This window comes from Equus przewalskii, chromosome 1, assembly GCF_037783145.1.
Source record: "Equus przewalskii isolate Varuska chromosome 1, EquPr2, whole genome shotgun sequence".
Classification (NCBI taxonomy): Eukaryota; Metazoa; Chordata; class Mammalia; order Perissodactyla; family Equidae; genus Equus; species Equus przewalskii.
The window spans coordinates 55,201,289-55,228,020 of NC_091831.1; the positions used below are offsets into that span (position 1 = coordinate 55,201,289).

The following is a 26,732-nucleotide window of genomic DNA, read 5'->3' on the forward strand; positions in this document are numbered from 1 at the left end:
AATCCTTCATTATAGTCTGGCCCTAAAATAGCAGAGGGGATAACATTACCTCTAGGCACTTATACGCTGAAAAGAGAATTTTACAGCCTCTTTATAGGTAAATGTTGATAAATAGGAGGTATTAAAGAAGGAACAAAAGAGGAAGAGGTGTACTCGCTTTCCGGGATTGAAGCCTAAGGTTTTCTTTTTTCATTTTGGATGGAGATGGGATGAGTGGAAGGGAACTGGTTAAGGATAGGAATTATGAATTGTTTAACCTCTCATTCCATACTGATATATAAGAAAAAACTGGTGATATTCCAATTGGGCCTCATAATTATCTAGGAGTATGAGGGATTAATGGTCTCCTATAACTATGTGATAGAGCTGATACATAAGTTGGTTGCTTAAGTATTTAGCTCCAGGGCAGTTTTCTCAATTTTCTACAATTCCAGTCTTCTGATTTCTGGATCTAATCATCCTCGGACAACAGCATCAAGACCAAAATATTGTACACATCTCTGTTTCATTTTGCATTATATTATCCCCCAAAATAGTTACGCTTCTAGAGAGGAAGAATTTTCTCTTATTTATTTTTTCCCCATTCAGTACTTGGTAAGTATAGTGCTTGTGCATCAGTGTGGCTCAAAACAGGTTTGTTAAAGTGATTTCCTAATTGTCATCTAATTACATGCCATTGTACTATCATTTTACTGTATGTTCAGCATTTTTGAAGACTTTTAAAGCACTATACCTATATGTGTGAAAACACTTTTTTACTTTTTGAAAAACTCTTGGTCGATTTCTCATCCCTCTGATCACTGAGCCTTACATTCTTCAGTATCTATACATTGAAAATAGAGGTTTCCTGCTCCTGCCCCGTGTAAGGGGAAGGTTTAAGTATAAGATTCTTCCATATCCCATCACTTTATGTCTTTGTTACAGGAGGGATAATATTTTGAAGTGAATTGACCATTTTCTTGTGGGAGATGGATGTTGACCATAATTGAACAAATATCCAGATGAGTATTTGAATATGACTTCTAAATAACAAAATTATCATAAAGTTTGATTTAAAAATATGGGATTAATTCAAAATCAATTATAATAAATTTTTTGGACTGCTATGTACTTTCCAAGAAAGACAGAGAAAAGCCTCTGAGGCTCGTTTCTAATGTATATTTTAAACTAAGCATTGTTCTTGAGAGGAGGGTTCTCCTTTCTATCATTTACCTTCATAATCTTTACCCTTCTGTCTCTTCCTTTAATAAAGCTTTAATGGCGTCCTACCATTGCATCAGGTGTGCGCTTCTGAGTGAGAGTTTATCAGCGCTTGATAGATCAGAAGACATTTGTGTGATATGCAGCTGTCACAAAACGTTAGAAACCACTGGTTTGCTCGAATCAGTATTTGCCATGAAGCATCTCAGAAACACAAAGGTATTGAAATCTAATCTGATAATTTGTAAGCTTTAAGAAGCCCCTCCAAGTATCTTTGCTCTGAGTGTTGTGTGAAATATTTATTTTAAAAAAATCTGAGGGGATGTCTCGGTGGCACAGTGGTTAATTTTGTGTGCTCCTCATCAGCGGCCTGGGGTTTGCTGGCTTGGATCCCTGGCATGGACCTACGCACTGCTTGTCAAGCCATGCTGAGGCAAGCATCCCATGTATAAAGTAGAGGAAGATGGGCATGGATGTTAGCTTAGGGCCAATCTTCCTCAGCAAAAAAGAGGAGGCTTGTTGGCAGATGTTAGTTCAGGGTTAACTGTTCTAAAAAAAAAATATCTGAATAAGTTCTTTTATACAGAGGTGCTCTCAAATTTACTTTTCACATTTAAAAATATTAAACTGTCATTAAAATGACTGCATATTAATTAGATATTCTTGATCTCTTTTTAATTCTCTAAAAGAGTTACTATTTCTGAAAAGAAGAAAAATTTCTTTAAATAAATGTCTTCACTACATTCTCAGAAGGATCAGATGATTTAGACATTCACTGTTTTTCTTTTGGTATAAAATGCACTGTTTGTCTGGTACCATTGTATTCCTTAAGCATATGTAATCACAGCACATTTTGAAAATAGAATTAAGCTGAGCTGCTAAAGATCAGGCAAAAAATATCCTTTGCTATATCTTGTGCTGCTTATAATTTGAATTTTTAAAATGTTTTTCTCTTCAAAGTGATTTTAATTTGAAGAAAAGATACAAACTGATGAACCTGTAACATAAAAAAACAAAATTAAAAAAATATTTCTGGAAGTAAAAGCAATTTTGGCAATAAAGCTTTATCAGGATTAAGATTTATGTTGGATTTTGAGAATTTGAAGTCAGCTAGATGGTAAATCCATTAGTGTATATCAACTCTAGAATGTAGACAAACGACAGATGAAAAAACAAAAAGAGAAGCTAGATGATGTGCATAGGAACACTGGAATCTTCTAGGTCACCCCTCTTTGAGCAGTTGTGGAGGTGGAGTCCATATAGTTTAAGGGACTTGCACAATGGTACTGTGGCAGACGTAAGTCAAGAACTTTGGATTGTCAAATTCTCTACTTAACGCTTTTTCCACTGACCATGGCACATAAAGTGATATTTAAAGTAACATTTGTGAATGAGTCCCCAGTGTCTCTAAGACTATAAAACCATCCACCGTGAATTAGTCGTGGAGAGGACTCCTTTTTCTATATTGTTCTGGTCTGTCGGTCAACTGAATTTATTAAGGGTCCCCAGTGAGCTGTGCGTTGTATTATTTATTCATTCATTTAGCATATATTCATTGAATGTCTGTTCTATGCCAGGTCCTTTGCTATGTTTCCAAAATTGGATGTTAGACCAGAAAGCAGGGAGGGGTTGAATGATACAAGCACTCAAAACTGTGTAGTCTGTTTGGGGACCTGGAAACAGACTGAGCATATCCAGAACATAAAACATTTAGAAGCTGTGGTATGCAGTCTGTAAAGTAGCCCAATGTCCTTGCCTCTTGATATTCACACCCTGTCTTTAAGTAACTTAGTAACCCATTGAACTTACTAACTCCCTTCTAACAAATTGAATACAGCGGAAATGATGGTATACCACTTCCGAAATTAGGTTATACAAAAACACTGGCTTCCATCCTAGTCTTTCTCTTTCTCTCTCACTCTCTCCCTTGTTTGGATTGCTCGTTCTGAGGGAAGCCAGGTGCCGCATTGTGAGAATACTCAGGCAGCATATGGAGAGGCCCACGTGGCAAGAAACTGAAGCCTCCTGCCAACAACCATGTGAATGAGCTTGGAAGCAGATCCCTCAGCCCTGGGTGGGACTTGGATGAGGGCAGTCCCAGCCAACAGCTCCACTGCAACCTCATGAGAGACCCTGAGCCAGAACCTCCCGGCTAAGCTGCTCCCGGATTCCTGACTCTCAGAAACTGCGAGATAATAAGTGTTTGTGTATTCAGTTGCTAAATTTTAGGGTAATTTGTTATGTAGCAATCTATAACTAATACACTGAGGATAAGCTTTGCTGTAGTTCTGAGATTTTAAGAAGGCAGGATAATGAAATGGGAATTTGGTGGACAGATCATGCCCTTTGGAGGAAACAGGTCATAAAAGGCCAAGTCGGGCCTGATGAGAAAGGTTTGCCCGTTCACCGTTGAGATGTACTGTGTAAGTCAGTTATTCTAAACAAAATAATAGTTTAGCCACGAAGGTTTCAGAGCTTGGAAAGACCTCTGAGGAAAAAAGGCATGATCCAGCAATTTTGGGTGTGTAATGTCCAACTATGAAAGCTTACTGAAGACCTTCAAAAAAGAAAAAAAAGGGGGCTGGCCCCGTGGCCGAGTGGTTAAGTTCGTGCGCTCCGCTGCAGGCGGCCCAGTGTTTCGTCGGTTCGAATCCTGGGCGCGGACATGGCACTGCTCGTCAGACCACGCTGAGGCAGCGTCCCACATGCCACAACTAGAGGAACCCACAACGAAGAATACACAACTATGTACCGGGGGCTTTGGGGAGAAAAAGGAAAAAAAAAAAAGAAAAAAAAAAGAAAAAAAAGCAGTTAACAACAAAACCTGAATAACTACTTGCCTTATTCTGTATGATTAAGGTAGACGTGCGAGTGATATGTATGTGTATGTGCCTGTGTGTGTGTGTTTCGTTCTTCGTGTCTTCAAATAAATTTTTTTTTGAAAATGAGTTATGACTACAACAATTACACAAGGTTGAATAACTAAAAGTGTTTACAAAACTCTATAGAACCTACTTACATAAAATTTATTCAAGATACAGAATACAGCAAAGCAGGAGAAAGAATGTGTGAGCCAGCGTCGGGGCCTGGAAGATTTGCAAGCACACCTACACAGAGTCCTTTCTTAGTCACATGGGATGCACTTCATCTCTGGGTTATCAACCATCAAGATATATGCAAGAAATTGTGGTTTAGGAGAATTCAAGCAAAAGATTCCAGCAGTCTTTTAAGCCCCACTGCTCACATAGCCAAAGCTGAGCTATGTAATTAGTTAAACATGTGTAAGCCATCAATCTACACATCCCTAAACAATGCAAACAAGCTGGCCTTGGATGCCACCAGGCGGATTTCAAACTTTAGACAACACGTGATAAATTAATAGTTAATCTGTCATCTTTATCCTAGCCAGCATAGCCAAAAGCGAATACCAGACTTCCAGACACCCTGGAGATAAGCATAGAGATGCCCCAGCCATGCCGTAGGATAAGTATTTTATACAATGACCATTAAACACACACAAAAAGTCCATCATTTCACATATAATATAGCATATGTACTATACACATATAGTTATACTAATACTAAACATAATAAATGATACAGTGAAATAATATAGCTATATACAAATGTATTATTTTTATAAATGGATATAAACATATGCACATACGTATGTGTGTATGTCATTTATACATATATGTATTTATACAGGTATATATTCATAATAGGCGTAGTAGATAATACTTACCATGTAACATGAAATCTGGTTTCTTAACAATGACAAAAGACATGACAAGCATAGACAATATACAAATACAAATAGTTAAGCATAAGCATAAACATAAACAATCAGTGTTTTAAAGTCTTAGGCTTATGTAGTTAGGTTCATGATATCGTAAGCCTACTGAGTGGGACTTGCGTATTAAATTCTTTTAGAGAGAACAGTGGATTGCTTTCTTTATCATGTGACTAACAATAATTCTGTTAATTATTCATTCCTTTAAAATTTTTTAAAATTATTAATTCTTAATAATTCTGTTAGTAATTCTGAATGTATTCCAGGCTGCTTTTAGAATTTTTTTTCCTGAAGCCCACTGACTTTCTGTTCTAATTTGGATCAATTGCCTTTTAGACCTGCCAGAGATCTGCCATCTTGTTATTGTATTCATCATATTTCTGAGTTAGATTCACTATTTCAGTTTTCCATGTCTTACCATTTCTGTTTTTTCCTCCCTGTTTTGTTTGAGTACATTTTCAAGTCTTTTCTCAAAAAGGGTTTTGTTCAACTTAAATATTCTGGGCTGTTATGCATGCAAAAAGGTTTTTATTTTGTCACACATTTTGAATGAATATAATATTTTAAGTTCAAATTAATTTTCTCACTGAATTTGAAGCCATTGCTTCACTGTTTTCCAGAATTCAGTGTTGCTGATAAGTCAACAAGAGGCAAGGTGGAACCCTCGTCTCCTTGACAGCCACCGCTTGTGTTTATTCTAGATTGTGGTGTTTGCTGCTCTCATCCATCTGCATGCTTCCTGCTGCTTTCTGTCTTTTGGATTTGTTTTTTTTTTTCTGATGAGTCTACACCCACGGATTTGCCATTATGAGTTTATTCCCTTTTGTGTCCCTTTACTGTTATTTTAAAGTGATGTTACACTAGGGTAATCTTGTCAGTAATCTTGTCAGTACGCCTTGTTGTTAACTTTTTTAATAGATGGAAGAAGAAAAGAAAAAAAACACATTGTTAGTCCCTGGACTCAAAACTATTTGCTTGTAATTGTGAAGATAGGATGAATACATTATTGAACACCAATAATGATGAAACAGCAACCATTTACATACAGAAGTAGTTGATAGAAATAAGAGTAAGTAAATAAGGTGAGGGGATGGTAAGAGAAGTACAATATTTTAACTTACTGCTTCTTCCCTCAAGAATAATTTTGTTTTTTTATGAATATCAGTACACTCATTCCTCGTTCCAGTTACGTAAGAATTTTGAGGCAAGTGGTAAAGGAATGTACATAACCTTTCTTAAATCACTATAACTACAATCATCATAGACTTTAGAATAGCTGGAATCTTAAAGAAATATTGCCAGCAGTGTTTATAATAAATGATACCTTTAAAAATCCCTATATCAGCAGAGAAGTTTTATAATATAAATTGTTCACTTAACTTTAACTGCTACATATTTTGGCAGACAGTAAAATTAAATGGTGGATGATCACCAGAATATATTACCTTTTCTAGGATACTACTAGGTTGCTAATACATTTCAGGAGAAGAAACTTATTCCCAGGTCCTTAGCCTGCTGTGTCAGATTGTTAAGCAGTAATACATACTTTCTTTTGTAATTGCTGAAAGAGGAAGTTGTAAATTGCCATAAGCTGGAAAATTTAATATGTAAAATGAAAATATGTATCAGTAGAAATCAGCATGGGCTCATGGTAGGAAAAACTTTCCAGTGGCTTGAAATCTTTGGTTTTTCTTGAACTGCCTCTCTCCTCACTGAGCTGGTCAAGCTGGACCCCTGATCAGTATTTATGGATACTCTTTTATTCCACTTGTTCTACGCCGAGCATTGTTCTCCCAATTGTGGCGATCATTTAAAATATCCTTCCCTTCCTCAGTCAATCTTTCTTTCCTTCATTGAAGATCTTGAGCAATCCACTACGCTTATAGTTATCCCCAAGTTTATAGTTTTCACTAAGAGGTGAAATAATCATCACTCATCCAATCATGATAAACGACTTATTGACTTCATTGAAGAAAATATTCACATCTATTCATAAAGCTTGTAGATAACACTGTAATTTGAAAATGTTGGCCTACTAACTTGTTTTTCTCTTTACGATGATATGCTCTTTCAGCATTTGCTTTCATATCCATCAAGTCTGATAGTGTAAATGCAATATTGCCTTATTTTGGCAACAGTTATAGGTACTGTTCACTTAAAACCACACTTACTCTTATCTTGGAAACATGGCAATATAATCATGTCCATTGTGACCACCCCCACTTAGCCAGGACTACATTTGAGGAATCCCAGAAAAATTGACATGAAAGACAATTGGGAAGGAGAGGCTGGAGATGAAGTGGCTAAAACTATTGTCAATTAAGATCTGCTGTCTGCACCAGTTACTGAACACCAAAAGAAAGGCAAATTTATCCTTCAACTTGACGTGGTTTTGCTCTCTCCAAAGCCAGAGGAAAGAAAATCTGAGAGACACACCGCCTCAGTTATTTTCTACACTCAGTGAACTTGAACCTCAAATTTAGTTTTACAGATTATAAAAGTTTTACCAGCACACATCAATAAATATATAACCAGACTTTCCAGGCCACATAGAGTGATCTCTAAAAAAGTAAAATCAACTGTCTTTACAACTGAGGGCTATTAACACATGAAATAGACACTTGTAACAACTGAAGGGAGTTATTTCACTCGTTTCATAAACCTGACTTTCAAGATGGCATAGAAGGAAGGAGCCTCCTGCTAGATATTGTCTAAATTTTTAAAAACATCCACTATATTACAGTTTATAAAACATTTTACAGTAATTCTATTACAAAGAGACTTAATTGTTGGATTACCAACTTGATAAAAGCCTAGCCTAGAGCTTCCTAACAATTGTGCTGTGGAATCAGGTATGTTTTAGAAGGTTATTGGGGTGTTGAGATATTAATGCCCATATCCCTCAGGATAGCTGGGAAGAACCTAAAACTGCAGAAGATTTCAGAGCCTCTGATCCCCTCTGGCCTTGAATAGATGCTTCTCTTTTCTAGTGGCTGTGAAAACACTATGTTTTTATTTTATTTTATTTTATTTTGGTGTGGAAGATTCGTCCTGAGCTAACCTCATCTGTTGCCAATCTTCCTCTTTTTGCTTGAGGAAGATTGTTACTGAACTAACATCTGTGCCAAGCTTCCTCTATTTTGTATGTGGATGCCACCACGGCATGGCTTGATGAGTGGTGTTTAGGTCTGTGCCTGGGATCTGAACCCACAAATCAGGGGCTGCTGAACTGAGCCTGCAAATTTAACCACTACACTACCATGCCAGCCCTCTACACTATGATTTTAGAAGGCACTTGTCTATGCTGTTACAAAGAATGTCTAGTACTTGGTAAATCTTAAAACAAATGAAGTTAAAGTCCCCATCTCATTGGATTTAAAATAAAATGATACAGTTTGATATAGTATCACTGTACATTTGAACGATAAGAGGATTACAGGCCTGTTAATTTTTTGTCATTATTGTTGTTAAAGAAAGAAAAAAAGAATAAACCTCTGAAAGATACATTTTCCACTTTTTCACAAGACTTCATAGATCTGTCTTGCCACTATTTTGGTGATAGAATCATATTCACATCAAGTATTCTGTTAAGGCAGTTCTTCCCTGGAACATACTTAGATTTGGAGTGGTACATAATACCTCACTTAACAAATTTTCCAGGAATAAAACATGCTTTTATGCTTGTTTTGTAAAATTTCATAAACCATCAGAAAGTATTGCATTTGGCGACAAGCTGCTGAAAGGCAATACTCCTGATTAGGTCACATGGTGGAAGCGTTTCATTGTCCCGACATAGATGATGACCAAGCAAGTCGGTAAAATCAATCCTCGAGTTCCCTTTTCTGGGCCATTTTACTCCTTTGTTGATGCTCCTCCTCTCCTGCTCCTTACCACTCCCACCTCTCTTTGCTCACAGACTCCGAAGCCCCGTGTCATGCCCAGAAATCTGCTGGTATGAGTCTTACTGTGAGGCAGAGGTTGTCTCCATAGAAGCTTAAAGGCCCAGTACTTGTGACTACCCGAACCCCACTGCCACCACGTTACTAACAGTCCAGGTGTGGCACATTATTTAAACTCTGCTAGTAGGATGCTTCTGCCCAGGAAGTTGAATTCAGGGTAAGTAAGGCAAAAGCAGGGATCAGTTTAGGATTTATCCCAATGGTGGAAGTATCTAGAATGTGGTGGCAAATGAATGTACAGTTTATAATTAAACTGTACATTGCAGTGTCATAACGTTATGAGGCCAATAATGGCATTAAATATTCAGAAAGGGCTGGACTGGCAGCCCAAAAAGCTATTCTTCAGGATGACTAACTGGGTTCCTATCTGCAGCATCCCTTGCAGTTTGTCTGTTTTGTGTTTTTGTTCTCCAGCTTCCCTGTGTGTGTTTGTTTGTTTTTCTGCTTAATTTAGCCATAGTGAGATTCTGTTTGCATTCTAGAGATGAAACTGGTACTTCATGTCTAATCACTTTACATATGTTATTTTTCTTCCTACTTATCCCTTATCTATTAAAATAAATCTGAACTAGTCTTTTTACAGAAAATATGTGAAAATAGGATTAGAAAGATACGACCTATTTCTCTTTTCAGATAATGTCTTCTTTGGCTGCAGAACATGCATTTGAGGCTGGTCATAGGAGTTCTAGGGTTAAAGAAGATACAAGATCTCTAGAACATCTTTGCACTGGTGAAGAGGCACACAGAAGGTCGACATTCTCCACTTCCTCTTCCAATGATCCCCTCCTTTCAGCCCATGCCAACTCATCTGCCTGTCCTTAATCCATCCTTCATTTAGTATCAGCCTCAGAATTACACATTTTACATTTTCCGGATGTGGGAATGTTTCAGGCCCTCTTTATGATTCTCTAAAATACACTCTTAAGCCCTCTATATTATTTCCACTTTTGACAATAATATCTCTACCAATGTGTCAGAATGTATTCTTTTTATTAATAAGGACATTAGCAACAGTGGCTTTTTAGATTATGCCATGTGCCTCTCTTAGGATCTAACCTTACCGAAAAGGTCAAAAAAGCCTTTGCATCAGCCAGTACATATAGGAGATCTCAGTTTTTATGGCAATTTTTTTCCCTAACAAGTTTGTTTTTCCAATTTTAAGTAAAAATGGCAGGATAAGGAAGTATCCTCAGCCCCCTAATTAGAACTGGGTCCTATTCAAATCCAGTTCTCTTTGGACAGAAAACAGGTTTTCCACTCAGAAGTTCTAGTAGCTGCTTTTTTCAACTCACAACGTTAATCCAAGATTCCAAACTCCTGTAGCAAAAGGAGCACTTCTAGAGTCATGGGATCTTCCTCTTCTTTAAAGCGGCTGAATTATCATTTAACATTTTTTGTGTGAGGAAGATTGCCCCTGAGCTAACATCTGCGGTAATGTTCCTCTATTTTGGATGTGGGATGCTTCCTCAGCATGGCTTGATGAGCAGCACATAGGTCTGCACCGGGGATCCAAACCTGTGAACCCCGGGTTACTGAAGTCAAGCTTGCAAACTTAACCACTACGCCACCGGGCCAGCACTATCATTTAACTTTTGATTCAGTATCATCAACATGAAGACACTTGGTTATCCAGTTTAGCCAAGCCATCTGCAGACAGTAGCTTCCTGTTAATCCTTTCTAATTGTTAAAGGGTGTCAGGTTAGGGCTGAAGCCAAAAGGAAGAAAGTATGCAATTCAGAGGCCTGTCTCAGACTGCCACTAGGGGAGGGAAGTTTGCCCACCACGGTTTCTGAATTTGAAGGCTTGCTTGCCATCCTTTACAGGGATTCCTTGGAACCATTAGTGAAATTAGGTTTAGTGGGATCTTTCACCAGATGTAGTTCAAGGATGATTCTTGTAAGTAACTGAATACACAAAGGTCATGATCTCTTGTTCAAAAGCTTACTAAAGAACCTTTTAAGAATCTGACCCCACATCTTCTGGAAGCGGCTAATATCTAACTCTAGACAGTAATGAATCACTTCCCTGATCTCTTCTCTGCCCCAGGCTTTGACATGGTCCACTGCTTTTGAGTTTTGTTTTTTGTTTTTTCCTGAACTGGAATGATAACTTGTTCTCTTGCTTAACTGTATTAGAATATGTCACAGTATAATCTTGTAGTGAATTTTAAATTTAAAGGGGAGAAAAACTTGGGCACTGCTATTATGTGTAAAATGCTACTGGCAAATATAAAATTAAATAAAGAGTGATGTGTCCCTTTAAGGATGTTACAATCTGGTGGGAGAAACTTGTATGTAAATGGCTGATTACGATATAAGGCAAAGTGAAATAAGCATTAACTAGAGGACAAGCTCATCCCTGGTACCACAGATAATGGAGCAATTAATTCCAACAGAAAGGGAATCAGAAGCTCCTTTGCAAAGGTGGTGGCATTTGAGAAAGTGTTGAAAAATAATTATAATTTTAGAGGGGCAGAAGAGAAGAAATGGCATTTCACTGCTAGAATAGAGTTAACACAGGCATATAGACTTGATTCAAGAGTTGTTTTGTTTTAATTTGGCACATGTAAGACACTATGGTAGGCTCTGGGAGAGATGTAAAGAGAAATAATGCAAGTTTCCTTTTCTCTTATAGCTTGCACTCTATTTTGAAAGAAAAGTCGTTTCTATATTAGTATATCTAAAGAGTTCATCATAGCATACAGGTGTCTGAAATGATGTAACCGAGTGACAAGTCCTTTAAAATCTATAGGACGTAAGACCAAAGAATTCACTGTTGCCAGAGGGGGGAAAGAGAGGTTTCAAGAAGGCAGAGAACATGCACTGTTTCTTGAAAGATGGATAAAATCTGATGTGAGAGATAAGGGGCAAGGCTATTCAAAATGGCAGGTACAGCACAGACAAGACCTAAAGGGATCCTGGCACGTCTGTGTGATTGTGAAAGCATCATGTTAGATGGAGTAGAAGGTACTTTATGGCCCACTTCAGGGAAAAAAAGTTTCTAATTTTTCATGTTTGGGTGAATTCAAACACCTACAGAATTCAGGCAGGTAAATGAAGTGAGTGAAGTGGACTGGGCATATAACGAGAGGGAATGGAGGAAACTACGCCCAAGCTCAGAGAAAAGGAAGATATCACTAAGCTCCAGCCAATTCCACAGTGAACTCTGCCCTGGTATTGCCAGACTATCCCATTTATTACAATAACACCATTAATCTGGATTTATATATATACAAACTAGAAATTAATTCTTATGACAAAGCATATAACAATGTTGGTCAAAACTCCACTGGACACATAAAAATTCTTTGAGTCATATTGAGTCATATCCAGTACGTGGACCACTGATATTCAACCTCTGCTGGATTTTAGAGGGCAAAGAATGCTGGAACTAAAGCCTTTGTGTTTTATCCTATAACTATTTAAGTTAAAGAATAGAGATGCAACATAAAGAAAATAGCATGTGATCAGGCTATGAAATGCAGGATATTTATATGTGAAAAATCTTAAATGAAAGGGAATTAATAGGAGTAACTGACTGCTATGAAAATTTTAAAAATGATTTTTAGATGAAATTCATCTTAAAAGCCTATCTGTTGTTTCAACTAAACACAAGAAAAATCCACAACAAAATTTTGGAAATATTTATTGGCTCTAAATTCTTTTCAACTTTCTCATTTGCCTTTAAGAAGAAAAATTGCAACTACATGACTCTTCTCCATTTCATTACACAGAGGATTCTAGTGACGCTCTTTCCAGTTTGAGCTAAAGGAGGACTTGATCAATAATCCTTCATTTACCATCATGATCAGTTGCCAATGGGGGATGCCACCAGGATGTCTTGGTCAGGTTCATTTACATGCCTGTTCTGTTTTGGTCCATGAACCTGGCTGAAACTGAAACCGGGTGGGGTTTGGGGGTTTGAAACAGATGTGTTTGGGCTGGCTAATTTCTAAATTTAATGGAGAATATAAATCACACACACAAAATACTATGTTCTCCCACTCTTGGTTTAGGTTTTTCCCCAACCTAGTGTGAAAGAACTGAAGTTGATGCTAAGAATATGACTTCTAAGCCTTCACATTTCAATCCAGAAGATTTGTTATTTAAGGAAAAAGCCAATATATTTTCTCTCCCCTATCAGGAATTCCTGACAGGTGGAGGAGCTTAGTGACAGGGAAGAACTGGGCAGAATGAAGAATTTGACATGGAGATTACAATATTATGCCTCTGTCTGAATGAGATGCAGCATTCCAGATGTTGCCTACATTTCACTTAACACCAACTTCTAGGGTTTATGAACAATGCAAATTCCTGACATGTACAGGGCAACCCTGCTTCCTAATCCTGAGAAAACACTTAGAAGATCATCCAATCTTGAAAATGTGCTAATGAACCACAAAGTCCGATTAAAATCAAAGATGCAATGTTCCAAAAACACTCTTTGTGATTTAGATAAGTATGGCCTAGTTTTCATCATTGATGACGGTACTTTAAGGTAAGTTTTGCAAAGATAACAAAGTCTCCGTAATAAAAACAGTTCACAATAGCTCCTTATTAAGTTATTTTCAGGAAACAGGGTTAACACCTGGGAACTGTATAAGAGAAAAAGAAAGAGAACAACACGCCACGTGTATACAGCATTCACTTGCTAAAATGTGAACTATTAAAGCTTCATAACACAAACCATGACATTTGTCATTACTTAATTTGATGATTATTTATAAATAACAAGTCCAAGTTATGAGCAGATGTGAACAAAGATGAACATCTTCTGCTATTTAGTTGTGGAGGGTAGAAGAGTTGGAAGTATTTTTCACAGACAATATCTCTATGGGAGAGAAAATGCTCACATATTTCAGCCTTGGTTAAGATCAAACTGATCTAATTAGCATTTTCATCTAATTTATTGCTCAGAATTCCCTTTAGTGAGGCATGCTTTTGATAAATTTTAGGGAGATCTGTTTGGAGAAAAGTTTGGAATTAGACATATAAAACCAAAACGAGAAGCTTTCTCCAAAGATAAGCCAAAAAATTATCTGAAAAGCTAAAATGACAAAATTGCAAAGTCATAAACCATATTGTTATGTTAATAATAAGATGTGAAATACAGAATAACCCAGGATTACTCTATATTTATTACATTTAGGGCACAGGACATAATTTACCTGGAGAATTTTAATTAAAGTTACATGCAACTAATTAGAGGAAAAAGGACTTCTCGCTCTTCTGATTGAATGATTATGTAGCCATATTGGTTAGTTATCTTGTAAGGTCATTATATATCATAGAGTTATTGACAAACTTGTAATTAAACGTGTAAACAACTTTGTTTCATTTTTATTTTCTGATTTCAGATTATAAGGATTGATTGTTAACAGACTGAACAACACAGTTCACATTCTGGACACTTTAGAATTTCACTTTCACTTTTTTGCATGTGGCAGATATGGACTCTATCCTATAGAGAATAAAAGCGTACACTTAGTACCTTATACAGACACTGTGACCATAAGAGTATGTTTGCAAGATATTACTAATATGATTACAAAACTGAGACAGAGGCAAATCCTGGTAGACTTTACCTATTCAATTTCTTACAAGAAATTTTCATTTGGCTAAAAAGAGAACCTTGATTCATTCTTCTCTTACTTAAATTTCATTCTCAGAAGGTAGAAAAAAATAACTCTGTACTTGATTTTGACCAAAGAGAAAGGAACAGTTAAATTTAGTTTAGGGAAGAGATGCTGGACTATCATAACACAACATCTCCTTAAGCAAGTAAATATATTGCCATACCTCATTGTTAAAGCAACTTCCATGTTGTCCTATTTGTGACAACAGTGGCTTTTGAGAAGTTGTTAAAGAAATATAATGTGTAGAGTTGTAGATGCTCCTACTCCATCTTTCCTTAGCATATCTTTAGTGTTTCATTATTTTAGGAATATTTTTAAAGAGGTGATGAGCAAACTATGTGCCAAGATTCATCACTGATTTTCTGTATCAACATGCTAGGAAGACAGCAACACTAATTATCAATTCTCTACAAACCTCACTAGGCTTGCCTTGCGGTATATCTTTTCAGAACTAGTCCCTAGGGCAGGTTTCTCAACTGTTGATATGTTTCTCTTAATTTCAAGGAACTGCTTCCTCCCCACTCCAAATCACCCATCCTCCTCTCTTCGACTCCTTTCACTAAATAATGTACATATCATCCAAATTTAATGTGCCCTATGCATAACATAACAATTCTCTAGGTAGGATGAACAATTTAAGTATGGCGTTTCAAACGTTTTAGGAAACATGGGTGCACTGTCACCCTAGTGTTAAGAGGTAATTAGTAAGAAAAATTCAACCTGGAGATTTCACAGATCACAAGGGGTTTTCACAGGAAAAAGCTCTACCATGATGACTTACAAAAATAGTTGATTGCCCTCATTCAAATTATATCCATTATTTCTGAATCCACATGAAGTCACATGCTTCTGTAAGTTTTTTGGAGAAATGCCAATAACAGTGTTAAGGATAAGAATGCATTTTACCGACTGATTCGAAAACTAAAAATTTACTAGTTGATTTTAGAAAATATTAACTTGAGTGCTACAACCAAAACAAAACCCTGGTTCCATATTTCTTAAGTAATCAAAGAAGATCATGTGAAAGAACAAATTGTTGTTTTGCAAATAGACTGCCAACAAAAGTAAAGAGTATTTCTCTGGAAACACAGGACAAGTTTACTCTGTTTAAGTAATGTAAACAAAAACCTGGGCGACCAACGACACAGCTAAAAGAGGGTTTGGAAACTATTACATACTTACCACATCTGGACTAATTATATCTCCTAACAGCTCTGGCATTAATAAACATTCATAAATGGCTAAAGCCTGTGGGCAATTTATATAATGCATATATTTATAAAGGATTTCTTTTCCCCAATGAGTATATTTATTTCTCAGAGATAAATTTCAAATCACATAACCACAGGATGCAAGCATCTGTCAGACAGTAGAGCAATCCACTTCGAAACAAGCAACACAGACCGAGATCTTCTTTCCATATGTCTGGATATTTGGTAGCTATATAGATTGAAATGTCAGGAACAGTGCAGCTGTAACTGGGGACTGAGACTTACCGGTACTCGTAAGGAAGTTAACATTCCTCATCACACCTTCAGTGTAAGCCCCCGGCTCGTAACTGTCCATTTCACCTGTGACAATGTGAGCAACTCTTGCTGCCCGTCCTCTGATAGCACCTGCAGCACGGTCTAAATTATCAGCATCCAGGTCTCTCAAGGCTACAATACATTTGTTGACATCTTCTAGGATATGGCTCTCTGCAAGTAAACAGATCAAAGTAGTTTGGTGTTTTTATTTTTCTAAATCACATAAATCTAGCATAGTATAATTTATGTTAACTTCTGACTTCAGATGCAGTGCACATTGGGAAAGGAAGACATTGACAATTAGGAAGGAAAAATACAGACATGATTTTGCTTATATTTCTTGAATAGAAAAATTTGTGAAATATAGAATTTTATATTTTTATCAGCAATTCTTATACATTACACATTATTTTAGATTCTAGTTCCAGTAGACAAGATCTTAGATTTGAGTGATTGATAGGTGGAAATTAAGGAAAGTTTATAGATTAAAGCAAAAGCAAAAAATGTAATGATGGAATACTTAATTTTAATTAAAAGCAATTATAATTAGAAAACTCTTAAAAATATCACCTATCCTAACTACATAGAAAAATAAAACTAGGGAGTTCCATTCAACTAATGTTTATTGACATAAAATGAGATTTAATGCAATTACAGAAATTTTATAAATTAGTGAATAAGGAAAAATATGAAATATATGCTTTTTATATTGTAAAAGAACAACTTCATCACATCTGTGAAAACATCTATATTTTCAAAGGGCTTTTAAAAGGTTGGTTGACTTGAAGTAAATGAATCCCGGAGAAAGGTCCCCACTCTGAAGAGAGTCTCCAGACCTCTTTCTCTCCTTCCCTCTTTGCATGATTAGGACTTGAAGACAGCAGGGAGTTATGAGTATAGCACAACAATGTTTTCTTTTTCTATAAAATGATTAATACTGCCAGATGAAACTAATTAGAGCGGCTGAGCAAATATGTGGAATATCAATAAGCGTGGGCAATGATATTTCTAAGAAACTGAAAGAATACTAAAAGAATGGCTTCTGGCTTTATTAAATGAATCACCACCCAAAGTCTTTAAACACTATTACTTAAAAACACATGTAGAGAACAAGTACAACAAAAAGATCTCGGTAATTCCAGAACATATTGTTAACTTTCTCTCTGGATTGACTATCTGCAGGTAAGATAGACAGGACAGGGATTCATAAAGCAATCTCCTTGCAGAGTCATCCCTTCCTCTTAGGGTGTAGAGTATACAGTCCAAACTACCAAAGAACATGGTCCTTGGTGACCTTAGACCTGATGCCTATCATTCTTCTGCAGGCCCCTTATGCTTCGGTTATATTTATTTTATGATTTCCCAAATCCACCATATTCTTCCATGCCTGCTGTTCCTGTGGGTATATTAGAACCTTGACCTGGACTGCTCTTTTGGGTTCCTGGACCCAATCCCTACATGTGCATGTCTGGAGGCTTCCTCACACCAACAAGCAATTCTCTGGACACCAACTGGGTGCCCTCCAACTCAACTCAATTATGACACTATCAACCCCAAGATAGCATCAGATTCCACAGGTTAAGAGTTCAGTCCTACAAGACTGCCCCCACCCCACTCACTTCAAATGTTGTTTGTAAATCCAGGTTGTTTTCTGTACTTCTGACCAACTGTTTATAAATCAGAGATTCCCATGACATCCTTCTTGGTTTGGATTAATTTGCTAGAGTGGCTCACAGAACTCAAAGAAACATTTTAGTTCCTAGATTTAACTGTTATAACTTAGAAACAGTCAGATGAAAGAGATGCATAGGGCAAGGTATGGGGAAATGGTGTGGAGCTTCCATGCCCTCACCTGGCATGCCACTTTCCCCACATCTCCACATGTTCACCAACCTGGAACTCTCTGAACCATGTCCTTTTGGAGTTTTATGGAGGCTTCATTATGTAGACATGATTGATTAAATCATGGTCATCGGTGATTCATTCGACCTCCAGCCCCTTTCCCCTCCCCAGAGGTCTGGAGGTGGGACTGAAAGTTCCAACCCTCTCATCACAAGATTAGTTCCCCTGGCAACCAGCTCCATCTTAGATGGGGATCTAAAAGTCACCTCATTAACAAAACAAAAGACACCTTTATTGCTCTCATCACTTAGGAAATTCTAAGAGTTTTTGGAGCTCTGTGCCAGAAACAGATGAAGACCAAATATATATTTCTTGTTATAAATTACAACATCACAACTTCCAATCCCTTCTGGTCTGCTTGATTGACTCCTACTATTCTTTCAAGACACCAGTCAAATGTTCCTTCCTCAGGAAATCCGTGCCAACCTAGAACAAGAAACTTGGTTCCATGTTGTTTGGGATTCCCATAAAATGGTTTATATGTTTCCACTATAGCTACATCCTGTGGTTTAATGATGTACTAATGAAACCCTCTCGCTAGTACACTCTGAAATATATATGAGTGCAGAAATTTTATCTTATTTCTTGAGGTATCATATCAAGTCCCTAGTATAATACATGGCACCTGTTAGGCTAACAAGAATGTTAGTGGAATGAATTGATGAAGTGCTCTTATAAGATGCATCTGGTAACAGTAGTTTTGTCTACATCCTCTATGGGTTAGAAACATAGGTAGACGCACTTCTGTGCCCTTAAATTTAGTCAATTTAACCCATATCAAGGACACTCAGGTCATTTGCATGAAAAAGATTAAAGGCTGAAAATCCCCATTATAAATTCACTAGAGTTTTAACCTAATTTGTGGTATTCACTTATGAATATGTCATTAGGCATATAATAAATCCAGGCATGGTCCCATCTCAACAGAAAGTGCATGTGTGCCATCACCATCATATTTCCCCTGGAACTGAAGTACCAGTGTAAATGTGGAAGGCATAATAATCATCAGTTTTTTAAAAGTCCCCAGATGTGCACTTCAATCATACATTAAGAAACTGTTATTTTCCAAGTATGTTGGTTTGTTTTTTTTTAAAACAAACTCAACATATATGTGTACAATGAATGTTTAATCTGTATTCACTAAAGGTGCTTAATTTTAGATTGCTGAGTTGTTTTTGCTCAGTTCTATAAAAGTGAAAAGATGCTTAGGGAAAAAGCAGTGTTCATTCTTGGAAGATTAATTATCTAATAAACTATGTAATTTCTGTTTAATTAAAGGTGAAATCATAGCTGCCACAAACTATTTTTTTTCCTGGTGAATTTTGCACAGGAAAAAATATACAGAGAATATTCACCAACAATGAACTGAAAGTTCACCTCTTCTGTAGAACAATGATATACATTCTCATCAATTTATTTTATTATTTAAAGCAGAAAATAAAACTATAGCAAGGATTTTTCTGGTTCTTTTTTTGCTTGGCCTTATAGAAATTTGTGTGGTTATTGCTTTACATTGAGCAACAATTAGAAACCATAGTGTTAGTTATGTTGAGGAATTATAGAGGTAAGGTCAGATATGAAAATAAAAGTCCTATGTGAACATATATAATATGAAAAAATAATAAATGAAATAAGTGGCAAGCAGCATATAGCCAGATGTTATTTGAAGCAGCTATATTGAGAATGTTGGAAATGATGACTAAATGATATTTGAATTTCTAAGATTAAATATAGCACAAAAATATTAGGAAAGATTTGCAAAATTTCCTTTATTGTGACACTTTCCTGTTACCCTGAATGTTTCACAAAATGCCAGCAACAATTATTTGCATGAAATTCTAAACATAGAGTGCCAGAAAAAGAAAAGAAAAAGGTTGGGCACCTCCCACATATGCACAATAACTAAACATTAAAATACTTTCTTAAAAACAATTATTTCTTTGCTATTCACATTTTGGGGGAATTTAAGTAGCTAAAAAGGCCTTCATGATAGCTTGAGTTTTTATGCCCGGTTGTATAACCCTAAGCCTCTAGGAAAGAAAGAAAACATCGATGCCTTGTATGAAACTTCCTACTGATGTCTCTCTTAAGTCTTTGCTGATTGAATGGGTTTACTTGCAGACACAGCAAAAATCATCAGGAGCTCAGCCTCGGATTCATGTTTTTCTCAACTGTAGATGAACTTGGACTCTACAACTATGTCGCTTTAAGATGAAGTTTAAAAGAAAGAGAATATGTTATTATAGAACAAGCACATTCAGAAATTACGTGTTTTAGAGACTTGACTGAAGATTTGTCTTAACAGTCTCAGAGTGTCAGCTGAGCGTTTGATTTGGGGTGAGGGACAAAAAGTCCTGGTGTTGCTGCTAATCCTAAAGTTCATTATTTTAAGAGCAGAGACTTACTGAACTGCTAGCGATTTCTATCAATCATTTTATCACTATCCTGAGATGCAAACAGCGACCTCTATAATGTTGGAAAACAGGAATGAACAGGGCAATAAAAGACACTTCCCAAAACATGATAGCCAAAATTATCACCACTTTATAATTTTAATGAAGTTTTGCTAACCTTTATCACAAAAGTCTGCCCAGTTTCTCTGCATGATAAGCTGCTTATTCTTCATTGGACTTTAACCAGCTCAAACCTGCCTGACTTACTTCTGAGAATAATCAAAAGAAAAATAAAGTTCAAGATTGCGTCTCCCAAACTAGTTCTTTACCAGCTATGCTTTCAGGCACTCTGCAGTGCTTACACAGACACGATTCTATAGAAATAAAAAATCACAAAAACAAAGCCACTGAAGCCTTCGTATTTCTTTCAGCAGTCTTAAGTAGGCTCTAAAAACAGTTTCCCCTGTGAAATAGTTAAGAAATTTATCAAAGCTTGGAAAGAGGCAAAGGGTACCATTGCTTGTCCTTTCAGTGTTCTCCTGGGCAGACTGTGAATCAGGCCTACCTGGCAGATGACTAATTCTCCAAAAGTGTGTGCCTTTGTTCCACTTGCTATTTATGATTGGGTAGGATATTTACTATTGGTTAGTAGTAGATGCTCATTTTGTTTTTAAAACTGATAGCCATTAAATGATTCCTGTCACACAATAATACAGGTAAATTTTTATCGGGTAAAGATGGGAATAATTTTTGTAGAAAAGATAATCCTGCAGGTTACATTTTTATTACTCTGCAGGACATTAACCAGTTTGTTTCTAAATTAGAAATTTTGTTTAACCGTTCTTTCTTTATCCAGTTCTCCATAAACAAGCATTGTCATCTTGGTGGTTCTCAGTAATAAATTTGTGACACATGCTCACCTTAAATTTGTAAGAGTCTTGCATTCAACTTTGGAAATTTTTTCTTTGATTGCATGCTTTGACTTGGAAGCTACTCATTCTTCAAATAATTTTTTCTATTCAGGGGAAGAAAATTTAAAGCGAAAATTCATGTGGAATCATAGACCTACATGTAAAATTCAAAACTATAAAGCTCCTAGGAGAAATTCAAGATAAACTTGGATCTGGAAGTGCCATTTTAAATACAACACTGAAAGCATAAATAAGAAAAGAAAAAAATTGATAATTTGTACTTCCTAAAAACCAAAAATTTCTGCTCTGTGAAAGATATTGTTAAGTAAATGAAAGACAAGCCACAAACCAGGAAAAATACTGGCAAAACACATATCTGATAAAGGACTGGTATCAAAATATACAAAGAATTCTTAAAACTCAACAATAAGAAAACAAAAAACTCAACTAAAAATGAGCAAAAGATCTGAGCAGACAATTCAACAAAGAGGATGCATAGATGACAAATAAGCATATGAAAACATGCTTGACATCACATATCATCATAGATTTGCAAATTAAAAAGATAATGAGATACCACTACACATCTATTAAAATGGCCAAAATCCAGAACCCTGACAACATTATGTGATGATGAAGATATGAAGCAATAGGAACTCTTATTTGTTGCTAATGGGAATGCAAAATGGTACAGCCACATTGGAAGACAGTTTGGCACTTTCTTAGAAAACTAATGCTTTCACCTCATGATCCAGCAATCATGATCCTTGGTATTTACCCAAATGACTTGAAGACCTATATACACATAAAACCTTCGCATGAATGTTTATAGCAGTTTTAATTAGAATTAGCAAAACTTGGAAGCAACCAAGACCTCCTTCAATAGTTGAATGGAGAAACTGTGAAACATCCATGCAATAGAATATTATTCAGCAATGAAAAGAAATGAGCTATTAAGCCATAGGACATGGAGGAAACTTAAATGCATGTTGATAATGAAATAAGCCAAAGTGAAAAGGTTACACACTGTATGATTCCATCTTTTTGACATTCTGGAAAAGGCATAATTATGGACACAATAAAAAGGTTAATTGTTGCCAGGGATTCTGGTGTCAGGAGGGAAGGATGAATGGATGGAGCACAGGGGATTTTCAGTACAGTGCAGCTATTCTGTATGATACTGGCATGATGGTTATATGTTATTATACATTTGCCAAAAGGCATAGAATTTACAGCACAAAATGAACCCTAATGTAAACTCTGAAGTTTAGTTAATAAATCAATATTGGTTTATCAATTGTACAACAAAGGAGATTCCTCAAAGATTCAGTGTTCAGTGCCAAGTCCGCCATAGACCGTTAAGAAGCACTGTGCCTAGTTTCTAAAGTTGGAAGAAAACTAATAATGTTTAATCTTACATATTCAGTAACATTCAGTGTCTACAGATGTCTACAATTAATGAATTGGGAATTTTGAACATGCTTCAATTTTTCCAAGACTATAATTAAGAAAAATTCTGATTCTTTCCCCAACTCTTCTAACTTTCACACAGTAGTATCTCTGATTGCCAATTTGTTTGTTTGAGTTTTTAACAAATAATTTTGGAAAGGCTGTTGTTTTCTGGGCATTGTGCTAAGCAACATATGTGTACTATTTCATTAAACTCTTATAATAACCCTAAGAGATAGGCCTATTACATTTCAGTTTTGAAGATGAAGAAATCAAAGCTTTGAGCAGATAAGTATCTTTCCAAAATTCACAGTTACAGTGATGAGCCATAACTTGAAATTAAGTTTGTCTGACCTGCTCAGATCCTATAAATGCTAAGTCTCATCTGGCTTTAAAATACGGTGATTCTAAAATTATATTATTCAGCTATCCCAAATGTATGATGAAAAGAGGAAAATGTAGGTTTAAAATATTTTCTAAATTTTATAAAAATGTTTCAAAAGATTGTTTATAATATTATGTAACTGAATACATTATAAATTTTCACATTCATTTTAATTGGGCATGAGATATCATCTATGCATATTTAGAGGGATAGTTTCAATTCTGCAAAGCTCACATGAACAGTGTTCTAGTAACGTTAATATTCTGCATCTGTATGGAGCCATCAGAGCTAGAGGGAACCTAAAGTATTCTGGAGATGCCACCAGAGGTAATGGCCATAGAAGAAGAAATTAACGAGTGAATTAATGCCTCAGTTATTTAGCTATTCTGGTTTAAGAGTAAAAGTCTAGGTTATCGAATTTTATGCTGCCCTTATCTTGACAAAATAAACAAACAGTAAAAGCAAACCAAACCTTAGGCAGTCTTATTCAGCTCATACTTTCTTCCATTGACTCCTCTTAGTCTGAGCTTTTTCATGTTAATTGTCCCATTGCTTCCTCTCCCATAGACCAAGAACTTATTAACATCTAATATCAAAGCACTGGGTAAAAGAAAAAATAGCTTTGAAGATATTACCAGATTGAACATCAGGACTGTCAGCAGGAACAGGCAGTTGTGAGCAATTCTCCCATATTATGCAATAAAAGCGTTCAATTCCTGCACACTGGATGCTAATGTCGGATGCCTCTGTTGCTGGATATTCTTGTAAAATGCAGTCAGTATTCATTTGGGTGCTATTCCTTGTTTATAGCTCAAAATACTGAATAACTTGGGTGTCCAATTACGAAGTTTGTACTTTTGGGCACAGAGATAAGGAAATCCTGTCACTATTTTAAATGACCTCCTTGGAGTAGATGACACATATAATAGAACAGAAACTCCAAAGAATAAAGTACATAAAGTGACAAATATACGGATAAAATTAGAAACCAATGAGTTGTTTATAACCTGGCAAATTTTATTTGTTTTCTCTCTCTTTTTTTCCCCCAGAACATTAAATATGCAGTTCAATCATTTCAATTACCTTTTAAAATACAGTATCTCTTCACATGGAAAAAAAAAGGTTAATAATTAAAAAGGACAAGACTGTTACTGAATGTATGCCTTAGGAAAGCTGGCTTCCCTACTCAATGACTTTATCTCAAACTCAGTCACAATGTCCTTTTGTTGAAATGTATATTTCTTTTATATAAGTACCATTCTTCAGGGAAGTCAATATACTTCATCTTAACTCAGATTTCTAAAGAGTGTGTGCTTATCATTCACCTCTTCAAGGAATTTCTCCATGAAGTTCCCCCAGAGTCCTCTAGAAGATTCTCTAAGGGATCCTAATAGCTATCCTGTAACCTCTGAACTAGATCCCAATTTTGACAGCATCAGTAATTTTCTCTTGAGTTCTCTCTTTCTTGAAGGCCTATGTATTTATAAACAATTATTTGACTTTCTAATTTAACTCTGAAAACATACACTGAATCCAAAATCTTATTGAATAAATGTAGATTAATTCAGATATTAAAAGAAGGATACCAAAAATCTCTTTTGGTTATATGTAAGCAATTTTTTCCCTAAAATGTAGGGTGTAATCAGGCAGAAATAATTAACGATATAGTTTACTAAACTTTATTTTAAAAGTATTAAAATCACTAAATGAAATTGTCATGAGCTAAAATTTCAAGAGAATGATTATAAAGGTTTTCCCCTCATTATAAGTTGAGTATTCACACGAAAAATGATATTTAAAGTTGATGACAGGCATTAACACCTTGTAAATGGACTCAGTTTACCGGAACACTGTGGAAGAGTTACCTAATTAAAAGATAAAACCGACTTTTAAAATTTTTTTCTGACAGGTACAAAAAGTTTATGAGCAATGGAGCAATGGCAAACAACAAATCAGTGGAATAGTTATTAAGTATTTAGAGAACTCTTCAATCCAGGCAATGGATTAATGGAGTTAGGTCAGGAAATGACAGTCCCAAAATCATCACTCTAAAAGGCATTCCTTTTCTAGTAAACCAAGATAATCCCCTACACACACGTAAATTTATGGATTTATGTCATAATAAAACTTCAGCTGCAGCTGCTGATTGAAATAACAACTACCAATGAGTTTATTTTATAAGGCAACTAACCACCGGAGAACATAAATAATACCTCCATTTAATGGAATATTATAAAACAATTTAAAAGCTTATAAAATATTTAAATTGCACAGAAAGACACTTATGAGATAATTTTAAGGGAAAAAATCATGACATATATCTATTAAAATAGGACCTTGGTTTAAAAATTATATATATATATGTTTGTTTATAATATACTATATAATTACATACCTTTCCAGAAACTGTCTAGAAAGAAATTTCCAAACTCCTAATAGTAGTTTTTAATACATAATGACATTATGGTTAATTTTTGTTTTTTTCTAAAGCATTTATTTATTTCCCATAAAACACTACTGTATGTAGTAATTCATAAGTAATACCATTTTAATGATTGCTATTTTAAATTATACTGTATCTTTAATTAACAATGTTATTAAAGAATGAACCTTAATAGGTAAGAGTTAGAGAACTAAGCAACCACAATTTGTTAACAAGTATATATTGCTCAAGTAAATATGAGTCTGATACCCCCAGATAAATCTTAACACCATTAGTTCTTCCAGGATTGTTTTTCCTCTCTCTCTCTTTCTGCCTGCAAACTAGTAGTAACTAAACTGATTTTAAAATATTCATTCATTAAATGAGTATTTACAGATGTCCTACTACTAAATATTTTAGAAGTTGACAAGATAAACAAGTCACTGTCTCTGCTTTAAAAGAACTCACAGTCGAATGACAGAAATAAGCACCTAAACACACAGCTACACGGAGACAAAGAACTAATGAGGGCCGTATGTGCACAGGAAGAGTGGCTAGGCCATTTCCTTTTCCAACAGCTCTCTCTCTGTTTCCACATCATTGCATTACATACCATGGATTGTTCCATTGAGATCAAATGTATCGCAGTGCGTATGTCTTGGTCTTTGTGGGAATACTTTTTTAAAGTCCATTGTGTATGTGGGGACCTGGATTTGGCCACCCCAGGATATGTCTCTTTGGCATCAGGATTATTTGAGGCTAGTTACTTTGCAGACAGGAAAACAACTGAAAAGTAGAATTTACTTACCCTTTGTAAGAGGCATTTACATTGTAAAGGAACTCTCCATCTGTAAAGATATCTCCCTCTGTACCAGGAAGAAGGGGAGATGACCTTATCTCTAGAAACTCTTAATCAATGGGGAAGGCAAGGACTTAAATCTGCATTTTATTGTGCTTGTCTGGTAACCTCCTGTAACTGACTTCCCTCCCCCTCCCAATGTTGGCATTTCTTTAAGGATTAAGCATCTTTCCTTAGGCTAGGAACTGATTGCTGCGCTCACCTGTGACCACCCAGCTCAAGAAAGTAGACTTGCCTCCTGCTATGCCCTCCGAGATAGCAGACCCACTACCTGCTGTGTCCATCAAGCGCTGTGCCG

General features: G+C 35.9%; 1 protein-coding gene across 23 annotated transcripts in view; it reads right to left on the minus strand.

The window, feature by feature from the left end:
• CTNNA3 (catenin alpha 3) overlaps positions 1–26,732 on the minus strand; it is a 1,517,748-nt gene that overhangs the window by 370,184 nt on the left and 1,120,832 nt on the right. For all 23 annotated transcript variants that reach the window (XM_070563754.1, XM_070563769.1, XM_070563716.1 and 20 more), the window contains one exon: positions 16,084–16,284. In XM_070563754.1, the coding sequence (XP_070419855.1) occupies positions 16,084–16,284 (201 nt within the window). The remainder of the gene's footprint in view (positions 1–16,083; positions 16,285–26,732) is intronic.